The following is a 23,448-nucleotide window of genomic DNA, read 5'->3' on the forward strand; positions in this document are numbered from 1 at the left end:
AACTGGTCCGAATCTGCTGAATACCACCTCTGGTGCAATGACAATAAAGTACTACTACTAAATTCTGGCAAAATTTGTACCTTGATCCAGAACACACAGTAGCTTTGCACATACATTCTTCTATTTATTTAATATAGTTGATTTAAAAATAATTATAAATGCATATATATCTACCTGGATAAAAAGGTAGTCCTTGTTTAGCAACCTCAACTGGAACAGGCAACCCAATAGTTAAGCAAAGTGGTTGCTAAGTGAAATTGCGACTGTGCTTGTGATCTTACTTCTGCTTCCCTTTGCTTTACAGCAGGGGTGTCAAACTTGATTTCACTGAGGGCCATATCAGGGTTTTGTTTGACCTCAGGGGGGCAAGGTGGGTGTGGCCATGGTGAGTGTGGCCATGGTGGGTGTGGCCAGTTTGACATCACTCGTGTGATCAAATGTGTCTTTTGCTAGTAGTTTGTTTTGCTAACACTCTGCCAACAAAAACACAGCTTGTTGGGGGGGCGCCCCTCCCGGGGTTCATTTTCATCTGCACCGGCCTCCTGCAGCACTGTGCCAGTGAAAACAGATCCCGGGAGGGCTGCCCTCACGACCTCCGTTTTTGCTGGCAGAAGCATTGTGGGCCGATCCTTTGCTGTTTCCAGGGCGGCCTTGAGGGCCAGATGTAAGTACCCCATGAGCCAAATCTGGCCCGCGGACCTTGAGTTTGACACCCCTGCTTTACAGACTTGTGAAGGTTGTAAATGTGAGGACTGGTGGCAAAGTTACTTTTTCATCACCGTTGTAACTATGAATGATTAAGGTATGAGGCAGTTGCTTTAACAAGGACTACCTCTGTCTAGCAAATGCATGTGTGTGTATTAACCCATTCTTTGCAATATACTGTATAACATTTAATTAAGTGGATCTTATGTATTCACTAGGCATCAGATTGTGTGCCATTTTTGAGGTGCGACTTCTTCGCTAAAATTAAATTACTAATCTGCAAGGCAGCGAACACAGCATAACAAAGAATATATGGCATATCTTATTAGAAATATCTACTGTGATAGGTTAATAATAGGCTTAGGGATCTGATACACAATATTATACTGCTGGAACATTTAAATACATTTCCTTTAGTATCTTGCTTTTTCATTCTGGATCCCTTAAGGTAAATGGCTTAATTTTTCCAAAATGAGCAGAACTTACTTTTTATTTCATCTATTCGGAACAGCTACCTTAAAGCTCAGGTAGCCAATATGCCTCAATCTACATGAAAAATGGTTCCAAAGTGGCTGTGCAACTTATAATGAAAACAGAACTAATACTGGAAAATAATCTGAAGTGAACGAGCCAGCTGAATGTTTCTGGTGAATGTTTTTTCTCAGCTTGACATATGAATCCTGCAGCTGAAATCCAAACCTAAGGGTGGAAAAGGGGCGGAGGAGGTAGAGAAGAGTATCCAATTCCTATTTATTCAGTTTTTCAGAATGTTCATACCCAGTTGGAAAAGGTCTGTTCATTTGTTTTTAGTGAAATCTAGTTAATGGGATTCAGATGCAATGAGAATTGGCAAAATGAAAATGTTCTCCTCTCCAACTGCCCGAACAAGTATGTCCTAGTATAGTTCCTTCTAGAAACACCTCTTTTGCAGCACAGCTGAGCCTGGAAGATGCTGCCAAGAAAGGTTGGCATCAAATTTCAACTGTGGACACATTGTGTGGTCAGAGCATTATTGAAGAATAGAAGCCATCTAAAAACAGATTAAACCAGAACGTCACCTCTTCTGCAACACACATCAATTCTGGATGTATCCTTTAAGCATCCTTTAAGTTGAAGCCTTTTCTGCCATTCATCTAGGCAGAAAAGTCCAAATTGTAATTGCAACCTTGTACACCTCATCATGTTAAATCTCACCCGATTTGGCAAGATCAAGAACATAAGAACTATGTCCATAACCCTTAATGCTCATCTAGTAGAAACACAGAAACTTGAATACTATAAGAAAAATGTATCAGCTTCAGTTATAAAGATGAAGGATATAAGAACTATGTCCATAACCCTTAATGCTCATCTAGTAGAAACACAGAAACCTGGATACTATAAGAAAAATGTATCAGCTTCAGTTATGAAGATGAAGGACATAAGAACTATGGCCATAACCCTTAATGCTCATCTAGTAGAAACACAGAAACTTGGACACTATAAGAAAAATGTATCAGCTTCAGTTATGATGAGTTAATTAAGACAGAATCTCTTTGAGTGTTTTCAAATGCTTCCAAGATTTTTATCCACCTGGATCAAGTTGCCGTTTATGCATTACTTGTAGTCCTCACCTTACAACAGTTTGTTTAGTGACCAAGTTACAACGGCACTGAAAAAACATGACTTATGACTGTTTTGCACACTTTTTTTATTTATTTTTTTAATTTGATTTATATGCCGCCCTTCTCTGGAGACTCAAGGCGTCTTACAATGTGCTAAGCAATAGCCTTCATCCTTTTGTATATTTATACAAAGTCAGCTTATTGCCCCACAACTGGGTCCTCAATTTACCTACTTTAGAAAGGATGGAAGGCTGAGTCAATCTTGAGCCTGGCGAGATTCGAACCTACAGTAATTGCAGGCAGCTGGTCTTAATAACAGGGTACTTTAGACCACTGTACTACCAAGGCTCCTTAAAACCATTTTAGCATGTCCATGGTTACATGATCAAAATTCAGACCCTTGGCAAGTGACTCATATTTATGACAGCGGTGGTGTCACATGACAGGGTCATGTGATCAGAGTTTGCGACCTTCTGACAAGTCAATGGGAAGCCAGATTCGATTAACAACTGTGTTGAACTGTGTGAACAACTGCAGTGATTTTCTTTGCAACTGTGGCAAGAAAGGTCATAAAACGGGTCAAAACTCAATTAACAACAGTCTCCTTAGAAACAGAAATTTTGGACTCAATTGTGCTCGCAGTTCTATTTGTACAAGTGGCATGAGTGCCTACTGCTCATGCAAATGGAGCACGTGTGCATGTGCTTGCCTGCTATTCACACAAGTATGCACACACACACAAGCTCGCCCATCATTTCCTAGAGGGCTGCAGCCTAGAGGTTGGGGACCCCTGAGTTAATTCACCTGCTGCTATCTCTTGATTGTTTATTACTATGTGGTTGCCTTCTTTTTCCAACCTCTCTGCAATCTCTCACACATCAGTTACAGATTCCTCTTGATACCGCTCAAATGGTTTGGTCTATAACAGGGGGCGGCAACCTGCGGCTCTGGAGCTGCATGTGGCTCTTTCATCCCTCTGCTGTGGCTCCCTGTCACCAACAGGGCTTTCAGCTAGGACAGGTAGAGGAAAAAGAACGCCATGCTAGGAGGAGACTCTATGGTAGGGGAACTAGACTTCTGGTCGGCAGCGGAAAAAGGATACCGCGCTAGGAGGAGACTCTATGGTGGGAGAACTGGACATCCGGTTGGCTCCAGAATTAAACGGGGGCCTTCCGGTTGCGGCTCTTTGAGTGTTTAAGGTTGCTGACCCCTCTATAAGCATCAGAGTTCCCAGTCAACATAGTGATGGTTGGGCATTCTGGAGATTCTCATTCCAGTGCATTTAGTGGTTAACAAGTTGGGGACAGGTGGAGGACTTTATTCAAAATGCTAAATACTACCTCTAAACATCTTCATGAACATTTTGCAAGCCAATCTTATTTTTATCATTTCTTTTTTCATGTGTAGGCCACAGTTACTTATGAGGCCACCTGCCAAAGAATAGATACGAAATGCAAGTCAAGCAAACATTCGATTACAGATTCGGCAATGTTACTTCTTCTAAAAAGCATTGCCTGATGCCATATCCTCAGGACTAGAGCTGAAATAGCATGAGATGCAGATGAGACAACAACTTGTGTTGCTAAAATTGTCAGGCACAAATAACCAGGAGAATTCACTTAGTTCAAAGCACAGAAAAGGTTATTATTGCTACCTATACATAGGAATCTGGTAACTAACAGTCAAAGCTACATTGGCACTAGAGATAAGGGTCAATAGAATTCATGAGGGAGGGAGTTAGACTTAGATCTCTTGTGGGAGCGTAAAATGTTCCATACTGATGACGTATTTAACTCTGCCCTCCAGCTCAGCCTGTTCCTCTATTAAAATTTAGAACTACTTCCATCTATTACACAAATACCTAGGGCAATGCAACCCTATATTCTGGAAGATACAAAGGCAGGTTATATACCATTGCTCAGCAACTGAAAATATTTCTTTTATTCTAGAACTGTGATGAGTTAATCTAGATTGATTGCCATCCAGAGGTAACTATTCAGTTCACTGGCTGAAAGCATCATAAATGTGATAATTAACTAGCAAGTTTCAAAGTATAAGCAACCAATTTCCATTCTGGAACACATTACCATCTGAAGCAATTATCTAGACTGGGAGTGAATGGCATGATTTTCTCATATTCTTACAGCACATCTGTCTATATAATTTGGTATGTTTTAAGTAATCTTAATTTTAGTTTCTGTGTACCTCTCATTTGAAGCCATAGTAATCATTTTGCAAGATTTACCATGTTATACTTATGCATATTCATATTCATCAAGTATGCTTTTCTATTACAGTTTTATTGTGATACACAATAGTCTATATTATTCAAAGTCAAATGGTACGTGTTCTGGAAATAGTACTATTCTAGTTTGAATTTCATAGAATACTAAAAAAAAAAGCATTACTTGCAATATATTTTCTATACTGGAGTACTGAAAAATAGGTGGCTATTATAGAATCAAATTAATGGCATTTGATTAAGTTAGAATGTTCGTATTGATTTGGAAAATTTGGATGTCCAAATCAGTTCATAACAAATCTCTGATTGGATCAGTTTTGATTCATATTAATTATGATCTTTTAAAATATTAGTGTAAAAAACATCCAGATCGGTTTGAATTGATTTAGACTCTTTGAGTCTTTTGATCTGAACTGGTTTGCATCAATTCAGAAGGCTAAACAATCATCCAGGCTTCGGATGAATTCATTGAGAAGGAATAATTTCCACTACCAGGAATTATTTAGTAGCCATTGCTCTTTCTGAAGAATTCCTATTGGAATTTCCATCACCTTTATTCACTCTTACATTCTTTGGTAGAAGCCATTGTAATTAAAGGGACAGAAAACTATGTATACTTGCAACATATATAATTAAAGAGTCACTTTTGCGTTGTCATATTTCTCCTTTAGCAAGACTTCCCAAATCTTTCTTGTATGGAACCAGTACTCCTTGCTATATTGTTATAAAAGAATGCCTCCACTTCAGAGGTGGGTTTCAGCAGGTTCTGACCAGTTCTGGAGAACCGGTAGCGGAAATTTTGAGTAGTTCAGAGAACCGGTAGTAAATATTCTGACTGACCCTGCCCCATCTATTCTCTGCTTTCCAAGTCCCAGCTGATCGGGAGGAAATGGAGATTTTACAGTATCCTTCCCCTGCCACACCAAACCACGCAATGCCTACCAAGCCACACCCACAGAACCGGTATTAAACATTTTTGAAACCCACCACTGCTCCACTTATGCCATGTGTATGTTATATCTTTCTGTTCATCCTCAAGTATCTCCAGATATCACATAATGCCTCCAAATTAATCCCCACAGCAACCATATAAGGCAGGTGAGGCTGAGGTTCTCCCAGTAAACTTCATGGTGAAGTTGGATTGAATTTGGCATTCTTCAGTTCTAATCCACTAATCCAGCACTGGGCAACCTGTAGGGGTCTTGATGTCAGTGAAATATAAACTCATCTTTCCTATTTCTAACATGTTGATTAGGTTTGCTCGATAACATTGGACATGCAATACTAGCCAGGGTTAGGCTTCATTTATGCCCCATCCTAGTTTAAGCCTTAAGGCTATGTAGAAATTTGATTCTAATCTCCAAAATGAGCTTTGAAGACCCGGGAATGCAAACAAGCATCTATTTGGAACAGAGGTCTCCAACCTTGGCAACTTTAAGCCTGGCAGACTTCAATTCCCAGAAGTCTGGCTGGGGAATTCTGGGAGTTGAAGTCCTCCAGGCTTAAAGTTGCCAAGGTTGGAGATCCCTGATTTGGAACACAGTTGTCCTTTTTGCAGGATCACAAGGGTACCTTCCACAGTTATAAATTTTTAAATATGCTACTGACAGGTATTACGATCATGTTCTAAAGCACCTTTCAGAAACTGAATCCACAGCACCCTTCAAAATCATCTACAAAGAAGAGAAGGATATTCCCTCATTTGCACACTACAGCTACCAGAATCATCTCTGCTGACAGATTTGATCATTGACTTACAATGGGTTAGACACAGAGGTCTTCAAACTTGGCATCTTTAAGACTTGTGGACTTCAACTCCCAGAATTCTCCAGCCAGCTATGCTATGCTGGCTAGATAATTCTGGGAGTTGAAGTCCACAAGTCTTAAAGCTGTCAAGTTTGAAGACCTCTGGGTTAGAGTTTGTTTCTGGTGGATCATCAATATTAATGAGTTAAATAAATTAAACAGCATTAACGGATTATAAAATCAGAAATTTGTAATTCCTTCCATCCTGATGCCCTTGGGCAGCAACGTTTATCCCTCAGCCAGGAAGGGCAATCTGGAATCTATTAAGCTGGTGAAGGCTGGATAAGCCACATATTTTATACTGGGTGACCAAAGAACATCAAACATCTGTCGACAATGTGTAAACCCCAGCAACGTTTGTGAAAGAGCTATGCCATCTTTTCAGGCAGATTTTAAAATAATTGTCTACTAATTCAAACAGTAGTTCGTGGTTTTAGCCAATGGAACATCTCATCAACAATTATTTTAGCTCTACCGCAGGTACTGAAGCATAACAACACTTGGAAGAAGCAAGCAATAAACAAGCTGTGCCTCTTGGGAAGCATGTTTTTGACAAATTAAATGATGGTTATCACTCACCAAACCAACTGATTCTCCATAGGTTTAATTGGCAAGGAATGGAACAACTGCCCCCAAGTGACTCTATAAATAGTTAATTTTTTGATGGTATTGATAGTTCAGTATTTGAAATGGTTGGCTAAAGCAGTCCTTTTTATCCAAAGTGGCAACATTAACCAGTTAAAGGAACGTTTTAATAATTATTTCTGTGTTTTCCAGTCACAGTCTCATTAAGTAGGCATCAGTGGATGAAAAACCCTGTAGAAAAAGATACTGAATGGCAAAAATGCAATGAAAAAAAGGAACTTGGAGGATGTTTTGCCCATAGACAGTCTGTGGATGGTGGGGGATTAAAGACCAAGATGGTGGCTGCAACTGCATAATCAAAGCCCTGCTCCTTTGCATATGTACTAGTGATGGGTTCCTCCTGGTTCGGCCTGATTCGGCCGAGCCGGTAGTGGTGACGATATGACGTCACCAAACTGGTTCTCTTTGTTCGGGAGCTGGGGCCTCCTGCACCCCCCCCCCCGTTATTCTTACTTTTTATTTGGCCCCGCCCCCAATCTATTCGCTGCCTCCTGAGTCCCAGGTGATCAGCTAGAAGGGAAAAAACTGTTTAAACTCTTGCCCCCGGGCTTCAAAGGGCCGCTCTACAGCTGATCAGTGTTAAGAGGCAGTGTGGTGGTAGACCAGGGCGCTCGAAAAACAAATGGGTAGACCGGTGCCTCCAAAAACAAATGAGTAGACCGGTACAGCTCTGCAAGCAGTTAAAAGCCTGGTAGACCAGTACCTCTGCTAAATCCTAAAGAATTGTCACATGACCATCAAACCACACCCACAAAATAAGTCACGCCCACAGAACCGGTAGTAAAAAAATTCAGAACCCACCCCTGATATGTACCCATATGTGGACACCTCTTCCCAGTCCTTCTAGAGTTTTAAAAAGACTCTACCACAGTTAGTATGTGTAGGAGAAAAGCGGGCAGAGCTAGGGAGGAGTTAAGTGAGTCATCAACCTAGAGTCATTATGTTACCACAAATGACCCAAATCCAACCCATCATTGACCCTTATCTGGCACCAATTAAGTATTGCTCATTAGTTGACTAGATTCTTGTGTACAAGATTGAGCAACAAATCTTCTGAACTGAAACTAATGTGTGACCTCGATCTTTATGACTGATCTTGTGACCTTCAACTCCTAGGATTCTCAGTTGATACCCCCTTCCACGCATCTAGAATTGGTTGGTTAAGGCTGGTCTATTCACGATCACCAAATCCTTTGCAGTTTTCTATCTTGGGGAGAAGGCAACATGGTGAGTATGAAGCTGTGGACCTTTCTCATGTCACTAAGAAAAAAAAAAACTATGTGTGCAAACTAACATTTAGAGTATTTCTTATCCTCTGAGAAAAGAGAAAAATAGCCTCCATTGCCACCATTTGGTTAGGAGGAAACTCAGAGAAAGCAGGAGATGATCCTATAAAAATGTGAAGAGAAGGAAGAAGTTGACCCAATGGAATGGGCAGGAAGTAGCTGAGAGACCTGGGTTAGAAGAAAGGAAAAGGTTCTACACATGCATGTTTGAGTATGGGTATCAGAGAGGTATCAGTCAGAGATGGGTTTCACATATTCTTACCCCTGGCTCGTCATGCACCTGCACGTTTGCTTCGCGCGTGCACCTTCCACGCATACACCTGGCCTTCCGCGCTTGCGCTTTGTTCATGTGCGTGCCTTCTGTGCATGCACTCGGCCTTGAAAACGTGGCTAAATAGGACAGCATTACACCGGGGCCACTATCGGTTCCCCCCGAACCGGTTTGAACCAGCTAAATACCATTTCTGGTATCAGTAGTATGTGTCCAGGGAAGGATACAAAAATGAGAGAAAGACTTCTGCATTCAAAGAGATGGTCTACTGCAGAGGTCTTCAAACTTGGCAGCTTTAAGCTATGCTGGCTGGAGAATTCTGGGAGTTGAAATCCACAAGTCTTAAAGCTGCCAAGTTTGAAGACCTCTGGTCTACTGTTTCGAGGCTCAAACCTCATGTCTATTGGGGAACTTCAACTTTGAAGTCCACAAGTCTTAAAGCTGCCAAGTTTAAAGACCTCTGGTCTACTGTTTCGAGGCTCAAACCTCATGTCTATTGGGCAACTTCTTTACAAATCTTTCTTTCTTGGGCAATAGATGGGCAAATGGCTGGATTCAAAGTTGTTGGTCTGCATCTGGGGCTCTGCACTTAACTTTTGGCATGCATCCCGATTCCTAGACAAATTACTTGATTTGACCAATAGTTTGACCAGTTTTCCCTTCTATGAAATAGGTGTTTTATACAGGCCACGCCCATCACAGCAACATTAATAGCACTTGCTTACACTTCCAAATGTGCCAGAATGGCTATGGAATTGTATAGCGTGGAAAGGAGATGATTTTCTCCCACAGTTATAAAGACCAGTTTTCAATAATGATCATCAGTTTATCGTTCTGGTAATGAATTCCATACAGGTCATCCTCAACTTATGACCATAATGGAGCTCGGCAAACCATCATAACTCATGACGGTTGTAAAACAGGTCCCCATGTGACTAGAATTGATTTTACAACCTGTATTGCAGTGGTCATTAAATGAATATGCTGCTTATAAAGTGAATGTGATGGTTGTTGAGCAAACCCATTTATCACTACGAGGAGTTTTGGAAATTGGAAGTAAATGCTGGTTTCTGACAAATTCATTGTAAATTATGATTATGTAACCATAAGGCACTGCAAACAGCCATAACTGCAGGCTGGTTGCTGAGTGTCCAAAATATAGTCATGTGACTGCAGGAACCTCAAAACTAGGTTGTAAGTAGATTTTTGGGATTCAAACGTAACGTTGAACAGTTGTTAGTAGCGTCGTAAGTTGAAAACTACCCATACTTAGACATCTTTAGATGGAGGTTTGATAAATTCATAAGTGCATATCCCCAGTGGTAGAGAGAGGGCAACTGTCAGTGCGGTCATCCTGCTTCACCTCATTTCTGTTTTGCTGATGCCAGACTGCCATGAATCCAGGAGGAGGGAATGAGGGAGGTAAAACCAGAAACTGAAACCACTGCAAGTGCCTGCCAGAAACATTGGTCAGCCATCACAAGTCTGGGAATGGAATGTGGACCATCGCTGAGCCTGCCAAGACCATTACCAAAACAACCTGTTTGAATTTCCCCACTAGGGAAATAAAGGGGGAGGGAGGACCAGAGAAAGTAAGGAGGTAGATTTTGTACGCAAACCTCAGATCTGGCTTTTTCCCTATCTTGTAACCACTTGGCTTTAGTAAAAGTAAACCTTTCATGGTGAATTTAAGAAAGTTGAAAGCTCTTTCTTTCTAAATGACCAAGCCCCCAAAATAAGTCTTATTTTTTTTGCCACCAAAAAAGGCACCAGGTCTTATTTTTGGGAATGTCTAATTATTGACTCACCTCGTGGCGGCGGCACTGAGCCCACTGCCAGCCCACCTCTTCTGCAGCTGCTTGCCGCTGCTCACTGGGCTCCATTTTGCCATCAGAGGCCTTCCAGAAAGCCCTCAGCAGCCAATAACAGAGCTCTGGATTGGAGGCAGGGACAACACGTGCAAGCAAGCAGCCACAGGAGAAGTGGGCCTGCAAGGCGAGGCAGGTGTTGGGGTGTGTGAAGCCTGGTAAGTAGGGCAGCTCCATCTCACATCCCCCCCTAGCTTTTTACCCGTGCGTCTCACTCTACCCTGTACACCTCAGAATGGGCAGGGGGGCCTTAACTAGAGCTTATTTTGGGGATAGGACTTATATTGGGTGCACATCTAAAAATCAAGCTAGGGCTTACTTTCAGGGTAGATCATATTTTCAGGGAAACACGGTAAATGAAAGTTGCATGGGTGGGGATTAGAAGACCACTAAGACCATTCAATGATGATAGTATAAAAACAGCCAGTTATCCTAATTGATGTACATTCTTTCTTTAATACCTGAGCAAAAACTGTTGCTGCTGATTGTCCTGGCAGACCTTCCAGATGAGCTTAAAGGGTTGAATTCTTTGCTTTCCTCTTCAGAAAAGGGGGATTCGGATGCTGGAGACACCTTCTGGTATTGGAAATGTTGCTGGGGGAGATGAGGCCGAAGTACCAGGCGAGGAATCCGGCTGCGGCAAAATTCCTTGTCCTGCATCTTGTGATCCTTCTAAAGGGAAAAGAAAGTAGTGTCACTCGTACGGATGATGCTACCTAGCTGGGTAATGGGTAACTTCTGCAATCAAACTACCACATTCAAAGAGCACCGAGAATTCCACAGTTCATATCAGAACTATAGATATTTTCTTCTATTGAAAGTTGGATCAATCACTACTGTCCCAAAGGTGTTTTTTCAGGAGGCAACTTGTCAGGGTGGCAATTAATCCCATTCTGCTTTTGGGTAATTGCACCTTGATTAGAGAATGGATCGTGACCTTTTCTTGAAGTAAACTTTAAGAAAATAAACCTGAAGATATATTTTCTAAGAAAAACTCATTTATTTGCTATAAAGAAAATAAAACATCTTACTAATCTAATTAGTTACATCTTGGCAGTGTTCCTGCTGGACTTCTTGGCCGGAAAACAAAGAAAGTTAGAAGAAAGTGAAAGAATGTAGACATGTGCAGTTAGCTTAGAGATAAGAACTTGGCAAGCTACGGTAAGTCTGAAAGTTCAAAAATAAGAGCTCATCTGGTAAATACAAAAACGCAGTGACACAACTGGACTTTCTTGTTTTTTCTTTTGAAGATGTTTCACTTCTCACCCAAGAAGCTTCTTCAGCTCTGACAGGATAGTGGGAAATGGAAGGATCTAAAAGACTTTTAGCTCTACAATTTGGGACGAACACCCTTTGAATAGAGTAGGAGTAGGAATGGATTTCCAGAGGAAAAAATTGCAGACTACAGGAACCAGGAGCACTACTCAGATGACCCTGAGGACACAGATAAATGTCCAAGTGCTTCAACAACCTGCTAAGAGCATTCAGATGACCAGCTGTCTGCAAGGAATATAAATCCTTCCATTCCCCACTATCCTGTCAGAGGTGAAGAAGCTTCTTGGATGAGAAGTGAAACATCTTCAAAAGAAAAAACAAGAAAGTCCAGTTGCCTCCTGAAAAAGCACCTTTGGGACAACCATGACCTGAATGATTGAGACTCTCTACAGACATATATGTATATTTAGACTACATTCTGAGCATACATTCAAAACTATTGAAACCAGTGATGATGTTCTGCATCACTGAATGCAGAGAAGGCCTTTGATATGGTACCATGGCAATTTTTGAAATAAATCCCATGTGGATTTTCTTGTTGCTTTAATTGAATTAATACATTGTATTATATTTCCTTTGCTAGGGTTATTACAAATGGTATTAGTTGTTCATTTAGCAGGATACTTTATAACTTGTAAAATACCTCCTTTATCTCTGATTTGTAAAACTGAAACAATTGGTCTGTTATCAAACACAGGAGATTTTCAGTATGACACTATTTGAATTGAATACAAATTATTCATAAATGTTATACTGTATTATATCTTATTACATCTTATTTATGACTACCTATTTTTCTACATCAATATTTACAGTTTGATAATTTATCAGATTACTTAATTAACTGAAGTTCCATATCCTTCTTACAGAGTCTAATATTTCTATAACAATTTGTAATAATTGGTTTTCAATCACTGCTTGAATTCTGTAAATATTTATTCCGAGGAAAGTTTCTTTATTAGTGGATATAAACATATTTTTGATCATACACAAATAGCTATAAATCCTAAGGTAAAAATATAATGTAAAAATGATTATTACTTCTATGTAAAAATATTCCTAATTTTTAAAAATGGATTGAGAAGATATTAAATTTTGCCATTTTTTTATATACAGAAAGAGCAACCTTCTAGATTTTTAAAATCTACTTTGCAGCTACGATATAGTAACTGAATCACCTCTGATTTTCAGCTATGGTCAAGGGGCATATTCAGTATTTTAACCTTGCTATGGAACGTAAGTGATTAAATTAAAAGAAACACACACTATGATCATAATTAGAAAGTTATTGTGTGACCTGTTCAACATTATGGGGCAGTTTATCTCTATTTCCACCTCTCTATTCATTAATCATTTTTACATTAGAGGCTGGAAAGCACATTTGGTGTCCTCTAAAATTCATGATTCATTAATTCATAAAATTCATCATCACTTTGATGGTTTCCCAGAAAGCCTTAAAGACTTGGCAGTTTTCCAGGTTGGATGGAGTCCCTTGTTGAACATGTTTTTGTCTATGATTATGTATAGAGGGAATAAATCTCATCTTATTTACTTATTTTGCATTGTGTTTTAATCTATTTACAATGTTATATTGTGAGCAGCCCAGAGTTGATTTGAAGTTGGGCAGCACCCAAATATAAATAAATGAATTTGGGACAGAAATATATTTTTGATCCTTATTCCCAAGACTAACTTGTATTCCTGAATGATCTCAGTTGGAAAATTATAGGTATGGAACTTGTGGTCAGCTAGAGGTATTACTACTTCAAATCAGCTTTTTGCCATTATCTGACTTATTGTAAATGGCTTTTGAATTGTCTAAAATTAGAATTGGCTTCTCATCTTCAGTTAAAGGATATTGTTTTTACAACTCTTTCAAAATGTACTGGACAAAATTCCATATCACTATAAATATTTTCCATGTTTCGATGATGCCATACCTATATTTTTCATACACAAAGAGGATTGCAAAGGTGAGTATTAGTTATTTCCAGGAATTCTGGAATAAACAATTACAATATCCAATTGCAATATAAAGGATTCATTGATAATAGTCTTAAAGCTTTATTTAATTATTCTCATTTATCATTTTTCTTCTGATTTATTGGAAATCCCAGAAAATGTTTAAGAAACTTGGCAAACAACATCATTTAATTGGAAGTGTAAATTAAGCATGAATACACATTAATTGATCGGGTTTGACCCATGATAGATCTCATTTTGGTTTAAAAAGTGCACTTAAAAAAAAGTATGAAGAATTATGGATTTATCAAGAATGGGAGTGAGGGGACAAATAAGTTCAGTTTTATGTGTTGGGAAGCCAATGTCATTCCAAATTTACTGTTTTGAATTGCCAATATGCATTTGCTTTAAGTTTACCAATTTCCTTACTATCAACGTAACTGACTGATCAATCAATGTACAATCAATAAACAGAGCTGTGTTTAAGCATTAGGCTGAATGATTTCCTATATGTATTTCTCATTTCCTTTTTTCTTTCTTTCCGCTGCTTGTAACAATGTGTATGTCTTTGCGTTCTCTATCTTCTTTTGTGAATTAATTATTGTAATCATAATTAATTAAATTTAAATTAAAAATTAAATTAATGATTTTATGAAAGCAGTAACTTTGTTTTCTTGAAAGAGAAAAAAAAGAAAAGTTTGTGGCTCAGCAACAGGATGAGGGTTTTCCATCTATAGGAGCCACTTTCCATCCTTAAACATTTTCATACATCTTTGAAATAACACAGATGCAGCTAAATCAGCTTTCCCCAATGTGGTATTCCACAGTGGATTCCTTAGCTCAGTGATTCTCAAGGGTGATAATCTTAAAATGTGTGGACTTCAACTCCTAGAATTCCCCAACCAGCATGTGTTTGCTGGAGTTGATCCATACATCTTCAAGGTGCCAAGGTTGAGAAACACTGTCCTATCCAATACAATCGAGACAAGAGGTCCAACTCTAACATACACACCTGAACAGCATCATATTGTCAGGTGTATTAGATGTTCCCATGACAGAGTAAGGCTAGAAACAAAATGGTTTCATAATCTATCATAGTAATCTCATAGGTAAATCTTTGAGCTAAATTTGACTCCTATTGACACATCCAAGCTGTTTTCTCCATAGCAATACAGAAGTGGTCCACCATGGCTTTCACGATGCTTTCCCAACCCTCCAATTTAGGTTCTGGATCTAGAATTTTTTCTTTCCCACTTGATCTAGTTTAAAATTTTCAAGATTGGGCAAGGGTTGGCCTGGTGTTTCCCCCGGTCAACTAGAACTGATTTTAGGTGGATCTTAAGCATTCATTCCATTAGTAACTTTGGCATTGGGCCACTGGATCAAGGATGAAATCCAGCAGGTTCTGACAGGTTCTGGAGAACCGGTAGTGGAAATTTTGAGTAGTTCGGAGAACTGACAAATACCACCTCTAGCTGGCCTAAGAGTGGGGAGGGAATGGGGATTTTGTAGTGTCCTTCCCCTGTAGTGGGGTGGGAATAGAGATTTTGCAGTATCCTTCCCCTGCCATGCCCACCAAGCCATGCCCACCAAGCCACGCCCACAGAACTGGTAGTAAAAAAAATTGAATTTCATCACTGCACTGGATGCTTTAATGAGTCAACTCAGAATTGATAAATATGACAAATGTGCATAAAAAGGGGTCCATGAACATGTTTATCATATTACTTAATAAATAAACAAATAAACAAGCTGAAACTCAAGGGCTGCCATAGTTAAGAGCTTATCTAGCAGTTATCTCCAAATGTTAATGCAACTAACAGGGTGGTAATAGTTCTGTAATCTTAGTCTTTATTTCATTAATTCCTTTATCGAATTATCATTTGATTTATCAATCAATCATTATCATTGTATCATTACTATAATATGATTATCAATCATTCATTTCATTTCATTAAATCAAGTGTCATTTCTGTCTAATTTTGGCAGTGGGCCTTTTGGCACATGATCAAAGCCAAGAGTGGTCCTTGAGTCTACTGAATTATGAACATTTGATAGGGAACCACTCATGACGGGGCTCCAGTTGAAGATACGGCCTTTCATTGACGGTTAATCTTTGAGCAAAGAATTGTTGCAACATCCAAAAACCTCTTAGGGTTGATACAGGGATCTGATCAACCTCCTTTCCTTTAGCTCTTCTGCAGTAAATCCACATATATTTCAACCCACCTCGGAAAACCAAAAAAATAAAATAAAAATAAAAATAAATCACATTATATTAATTGATCTTGGCTTTGTTTTCTTTGGAAGGGGATCTATTTAGACATGAACCCCCAATGTCAGATGCAAAGAAGGAAGATACATTAACCTTTCAAAAGAAACTGTTCCCCGAATGAGAGACTTGGAGATCACCAGGGAGGAACAGTAATGAATATATTATGCTAGGCATCAGCTGGAAGAGGGACTCAAAACACAATTATCAGAGAGAGAGAGAGTCCTTCTCTGTCTCTTCACCACCACTCTGGAATCCCAAAAGACTCGGGCCACACCGGGGAAAGGGGTGGGAGACAATCCGGCTTTGAGCTGATGTAATATGTTGAGCTCCATTCTCTACTCTCCTTTCCCCTCCACCCCACCCCACCCCACCCCACCATCACCCCAACCCCGCGTACCTTTCTGAGCTTTGGGCTGACGTTATTTATTTTTGAGCTTGATCCCACCCAACCATTCTAGGGAAAGATCCGCAGCAGAGGCAGAGCCACAGAAAATGATGTCAGCCTCCCTGTGTATGTGTGTGTGCGTGAGTGTGGTTGTGTGAAGGATGCACACCTTCAGCTGGGGAAGGATCAGATTCAGCTTCTACCCCCCCATAAGGGTGCCCTGCAGCCCCACCACCCACCACCCCACCCCCCAACCAAATATTCAATCTCCCCATCCATCCATCCATCCATCCCATGCAGTCTCCCATCGAGGGACGAGGGGCTGACCAACACGGTCGAGGGTGACGGATGAGAGTAGCCCCCCCTCCCCGGCATTGAACTATATATCTATATATATCTATATCTATATCTATATCTATATCTATATCTATATCATCTATATCTATATCTATATCTATATCTATATCTATATCTATATCATCTATCTATCTATCTATCTATCTATCTATCTATCTATCTATCTATCTATCTATCTATCTATCTATCTATCTATCTATCTATCTATTCACGCGTTTGCCCATTCCAAAGAACGTATATGCACGCGTGTGCCTCTGGGCACGAGTCTTTAGGTAGCTTATACGCAGGCAGACGGGCGGGTTGGAAACGAGATCTGGCTACACCTGGGGTTTCTCCCACCCTGTAACCCCCCCCCCCGCCCTCCGCGGTTACTCCTCTCCTTTCCGTCCCTGTCCCCCCTTCCCCTCCCGTCCGCCCCGTCGCCGTCTCACCTTGCAGCTTTCCTTGAGGGGCCCCATCTCGCCTTGGCCTCGGCGGTGACAGCCAGCCGGGCTGCTGGCGGCGCGAAGGAAGGCGAGGCGAGAAAGCGGGTCGCTGCCAATGCCGCAGCCGCTCCCAGGCGCCCGAACCCGTGCTTGGCGCTCCGCAGCCAGAGCTCCGGCCAGCCCCAGCCCCAGCCCCCGCCTTCGCCGTCCACTAGCCCCGCCCTGACACGTGGAGAGTCCGACTCAGTCGCCGCCGCCGCCTCTGCCGCCGCTACTGCTGACTGTCGGCTCGCGTCAGGCGGTAGGCTTGATGCTGGCTCCGACGGGGCTGGGTAGATCGCGGCTGCCGGTGTGTGTGTAAGGGGGGTGGGTAGGTGAGTGCGGGAGACAGAGAGACAGAGACGGGAATCGTGACGGCCGCCTATTGACACAGAATAGAATAGAATAGAATAGAATAGAATAGAATAGAATAGAATAGAATAGAATAGAATAGAATAGAATAGAATAGAATAGAATAGAATAGAATAGAAGGGAAGGGAAGGGAAGGGAAGGGAAGGGAACGGAACGGAACGGAACGGAACGGAACGGAACGGAACAGAATAGAGAGTCCACTAGGAGAAGGGCGGGATATAAATTGAATGAATGAATGAATGAAAATGAATGAATGAATGAATGAATGAATAAATAAATAAATAAATAAATAAATAAATAAATAAATAAATAAATAAATAAATAAATAAATAAATAATAAATAAATAAATAAATAAATAAATAAATAAATAAATAAATAAATAAATAAATAAATAAAATAGAATAGAATAGAATAGAATAGAATAGAATAGAATCCTTTATTGGCCAAGTGTGATTGGACACACAAGGAATTTGTCTTTGGTGCAGATGCTCTCAGTGTACATAAAAGAAAAGATACATTCCTCAAAAATCATAAGGTACAACACTTAATGATAGTCATAGGGAACAAATAAGCAATCAAATCATATTAGGAAACAAAGAATGCCAGCAACAAGGTTACAGTCATACAGTCATAAGTGGGAGGAGATGGGTGGTGGGAACGATGAGAAGATTAATAGTAGTGCAGACTTAGTAAATAGTTTGACAGTGTTGAGGGAATTATTTGTTTAGCAGAGTGATGGCGTTCGGAAAAAACTGTTCTTGTGTCTAGTTGTTCTGCTGTGAAGTGCTCTATAAAGTCGTTTTGAGGGTAGGAGTTGAAACAGTTTATGTCCAGGATGGGAGGGGTCTGTAAATATTTTCACAGCCCTCTTTTTGACTCGTGCAGTATACAGACCCTCAATGGAAGGCAGGTTGGTAGTTATTGTTTTTTCTGCAGTTCTAATTATCCTCTGAAGTCTGTGTCTGTCTCAGCGCTTTCTGAGATAAAAGGAGGGGGTGCACAGTAAATGGGGAATGTTGGGGGGGGGAGTTCCTCAGTCTGGGAAGGCGGTTGCAATGTGCTCCGCTTGCATTAGCCCTGAAGAAACGGGTGCCAGGTTGCAGAGTGGCTGCCTCTAATTTTTCTTTGCTTCTCGACGCCTCCCACCCCAATTTATATTCTTGGTTGACCCTCCCCACTTGTAGCTGGCTTCCCTTGGCTTCTTGGCAGGTGAGAACCAACGGGGCCTGGCAGGGGCGTCCGTAGGGTGGGGGTGGGGATCGCTTAAGGCAGGTAGTCCTCGACTTACAACAGTTCATGTAGTGACCGTTGGAAATTACAAAAAAAGCGACTTCTGACCGTGTTTCATGCTTATCACCGTTGCACCATCCCTGTGGTCCCAGGATCAACAGGCAGATACTTGGCAACTATTTATGACGGTTGCTGTATCCTGGGTTCATGTGATCGCCGTTTGTGATCTTCTGACAAGCAAAGTCAATGGGGAAACCAGATTCACTTAATGACTGTGTTACTAATTTAACAACTGCAGTGATTCACATAACAGCTCTGGCCAAAAAAAAAAATGCCGTAAAATGGAGCGAAATTTATTTAACAAAGGTCTTGCCTAGCAACAGAAGTTTTGAGCTCAGTGATGGTCACAATGTGAGGACTACCTGTATATGACACACATTAAAAAGAGGTGGGGTGGATTGTGACTGCTCTCAAGAATTCTTTAATAACCCCTTCCCCCACTATACTTCCTCCCCCCCACAATATACTCCTGCATGTCTGAGCTGGGAATCTAAGTAGGGTAAGGCTTGATTAACCCTTAGAGAGGAGAGCCCAGGCTGCAAGGAAAATATAGAAAATATAGGGGAAGTATAGATGATACCTAGAAGGAGGTAAGGGCTAAGCCTGGCAGGATAACGGCACAGCTGTGTTCATGGTAATCTTAATATTAAAGGGTGCTTACTTATATATTTCATTTGTGGCAGTGGTGAAATCCATTTTTTTTTATTACTGGTTCTGTGGGTGTGGCTTGGTGGGTGTGGTGTGGCTTGGTGGGCGTGGCAGGGGAAGGATACTGCAAAATCTCCATTCCCTTCCCACTCCTGGGAGAAGGATATTGCAAAATCTCCATTCCCACACCACTCTGGGGCCAGCCAGAGGTGATATTTGCTGGTTCTCTGAACTACTCAAAATTTCCGCTACCGGTTCTCCAGAACCTGTCAGAACCTGTTGGATTTCACCCCTGATTTGTGGGTGCTATTGGATTGTGGCTGCAGTTACACAGGATTGTTCATCAGGAAAGTTGCAAATACAGTGGTATGAACAATTGCTTGGATCTTGCATGAGCAAAAGCTTTCCTCCATTAAAACAGACCCTCTTTTTCCAAACTTTCCATAAGTCTGAAAAAAAAAATGCTGCTTTTAAGAAACCCATTCAACTAAATGGATGAGATTCTTGATCATATTTTTTTTTCAATCTCATGGAAAAGCTAAAAAGAGTTGGACTGTTGTAATGAATAGCAAAGAATTGCTAAGTGTGGTTGGAAACACTTCTTGCCAATCATGTTTGAACACTGCCCATCCTTAATTGGGATGAATATCTGATTGGGTATTTAACATTGGCTTGATTGTTAGTATTTAGCAGTGTGTGCAGTGTGTATAACAGGCCATTACTTCTGCTGACTGCTTGCCTCTAGTACCCTCTAATGGCTGTTCCAGAAATGCAGCTTTCCTTTCTTCAGGAATAATATAGGCTTTTACAACAGTTGAGTTATGGTGCCCCAATTTATTTATTTTTCATTTATTTTATCCAGTTTCTGTAGCTTCCTAACTCAGCCAATTGACTCTGGGTGGCTTGCAATTCTAAAAATTATAAACATTAATTCTACAGAGGAATTATTGAGTCTGTCATCTGCACCTCTATAACTGTCTGGTTTGGCTCTGCAACCAAACAAGGCAGACACAGACTTCAATGGACAGTTAGAATTGCAGAAAAAAGCAATTACTATCAACCTGCCTTCCATTGAGGACCTGTATACTGCACGAGTCAAAAAGAGGGCTGTGAAATATTTACAGACCCCTCGCATCCTGGACATAAACTGTTTCAACTCCTATCCTCAAAACGACGCCATCACTCTGCTAAATAAATAATTCCCTCAATACTGTCAAAATAGTTACTAAGACTGCATTACTACTATTCTTCTCATCCTTCCTATTACTTATCTCCTCCCACTTATGACTATAACCATTTGTATTTTTACCATTTATATTGTTCGGTTTGTTTCCTAGTATGATTTGATTGTTTATTAGTAACCTATGACTATCACTAAGTGTTATATCTTATGATTCTTGATGACTGTATTTTTTTCTTTTTTCTTTTTTTCCTTTTATGTACACTGAGAGCATATGCACCAAAGACAAATTCCTTGTGTGTCCAATCACAATTGGCCAATAAAGAATTCTATTCTATTCTATTCTATTCTATTCTATTCTATTCTATTCTATTCTATTCTATTCTATTCTAGTCTATTCTAGTCTAGTCTAGTCTAGTCTAGTCTAGTCTAGTCTAGTCTAGTCTAGTCTAGTCTAATCTAGTCTCTAGCCATGTAGGCTTTATTGGCTTCTCTTTAATGTACCACAATGCCTTTTTATCTTGTTTATAACTGAGCGTAAGATTTGAGAGAGGTATTTGGTACAGGCTCATATGGGAAGAAACCCAGTTAAAACAAAATCTTTAATCCCACAGGGAAACCTTCAACCTTCTCTTTGCCTTGTAACTGTAGTGGGAGATAAGAGAAACCTGAGCAAAAATAAACCCATTTCCCTAGCTTGAATAATTTAGATGCATATCAAATTTTTAAAATCTTTTCTCATTTAGGTTGTGCTGACAAATGAAGTAAGCTTGCATCAATGAGTGTGTCATATTGCCATTCCATCTCTTCCTCGGTATCATTTATTTATTTAGAGAATCAGCAGTTCTTCTGTAGCTCTCAGAAGTTCTCAGAGAACTTAGGTTTATATATGGTTTATGTATGAAGTTTAGGATGAGAAATGGCTAAATGCCCATTTGGTACCAGCTATTCAAGAAGCCATACTGACCAGCTGACCGACCTACTTACCTATTTATTTATTTATTGTATCCCACTTTTATTATTTTTTTACAAATAACTCAAGGCAGTGAACATATCCAGTGCAACTTCCTCTCCTGTGAGTTGGTTTGCACTGAGAGAGAATAACTGGCCCAAAGTCACCTAGCTGGTTTCCATGGCTAAGGCAGGACTTGAACTCATGGTCTCCTGCTTTCCAGCTTGGTGCCTTAACTACTAGACCAAACTGGCTCTTCTTGACCTTCCCCATAACATCCATAACCAGGCAAAGCAGTGGGATTGAGCAATCACTGTTTTCTTTCCCAGATTCATTGGGGCAGCGAGACAGATAGAACAGGATCTTGGATCTGACATCTACCCTGCAAGGTAGAGGTCCAAATCACCATAAAGAGGATTGGGATGGGGCAGTGACAAGCATGTAAGCCTAGCTGATGTGAGCAGTTTTCCAGTATTTGAGGGGCTGCCACAAAGAAAAGGGGGTCAAAATATTCTCCATAGCACCAGAGCGCAGGACAAGAAACAATGGTTGGAAACTAATCAAAGAGAGAAGCAACCTGGAATTAAGGAGAAACTTCCTAACAGTGAAGACAATTAACCAGTGGAACAGCTTTGCCTTCAGAAATCATGGGTGCTCCATCACTGGAGGTTTTTAAGAAGAGACTAGACAGTCACTTATCTGAAATGGTATAGAATCTCCTGCTTGAGAGTGGTCTGGACTAGAAGACTTCAAGGTCCCTTCCAGCTTCTATTCCTATTCCTATTCCTATTCCTATTCCTATTCCTATTCCTATTCCTATTCCTATTCCTATTCCTATTCCCATTCCCATTCCCATTCCATTCCATTCCATTCCATTCCATTCCATTCTATTCTATTCTAATGTTGGACCCCCTTCCTCTTTACTAATATTAAATATTAATATTAGTGAAATAGGGATAAGTGTCTTGATATGCATTTACAAATGGCCTTTTATTATTTATTATGTTCACAGTGAACAATTTGCCAAATATTCCCAATTAATAAATGTCATTGTTTTTAAAAAAAGTGAAGAAGAATGGCAGAGGTGGGTTTCAGCAGGTTCTGACCAGTTATGGAAAACCGGTAGTGGAAATTTTGAGTAGTTTGGAGAACCGATAAATACCACCTCTGACTGGCTCTGCCCCCATCTATTCTCTGCCTCCCGAATCCCAGCTGATCGGGAAGAAATGGGGATCTTGCAGTATCCTTCCCCTGGATTGGGGTGGGAATGGAGATTTCAGAGTATCTTTCCCCTGCCACACCCACCAAGCCATGCCATGCCCACCAAGCCACACCCACAGAACCAGTAGTAAAAAATTTGAAACCCACCACTGAGGAATGGCATAGGATCAGTAACTAATCAGTAACTCAGTCCAGGAGCTACCTTTTGGAAGATAGTGTCTTTCCCAAAGTTCAACAAACATGTAGACGGCAATATTTGAATTCAATATAATCTACCTTAAAACGAAATAATGAAATAGTTTAAATCCAGGAAACCTGAATTTAAAAAAAACACACAGACCCTATTTGTCTACGGAATCCAGTGATGATTCTGACCTTGATTAGCTCACTGGAATCCATTTAAGGAAGAAAAAAAAGTTGTTGATAATCAATACAAGTAGTCCTCATTTAGCAGCTGCCTCAGACACTGACTATTTGTAGTTAGGACAGTGATGAAAAAGTAATTTGGTGACCAGTTCGTGTGTTTACATCCTTCAGTCTGTAAAGCAAAAGAAAGCTGAAATAAGATAGTAAGAACAGTCACAATTTCACTTAGTGACTGCTCTTGTTTAATGGCCAACCTGTCAGTCCCGATTGTGG

General features: G+C 40.4%; 1 protein-coding gene across 1 annotated transcript in view; it reads right to left on the reverse strand.

Annotated features, from left to right (window-relative positions):
- Positions 1-17,486, reverse strand: part of SYBU (syntabulin) — a 62,873-nt gene extending 45,387 nt beyond the window's left edge. The window contains exons 1-2 of the mRNA XM_034422191.2: positions 17,113-17,486; positions 10,889-11,099 (exon numbers count right to left, since the gene is read on the reverse strand). Coding sequence (XP_034278082.2) covers positions 10,889-11,099; positions 17,113-17,139 — 238 coding nt within the window. The 5' untranslated portion in view covers positions 17,140-17,486. The remainder of the gene's footprint in view (positions 1-10,888; positions 11,100-17,112) is intronic.
- Positions 17,487-23,448: the final 5,962 nt, after the last annotated feature.

This window comes from Pantherophis guttatus, chromosome 3 (assembly GCF_059756535.1).
Source record: "Pantherophis guttatus breed Tessera chromosome 3, ASM5975653v1, whole genome shotgun sequence".
Lineage (NCBI taxonomy): Eukaryota > Metazoa > Chordata > Lepidosauria > Squamata > Colubridae > Pantherophis > Pantherophis guttatus.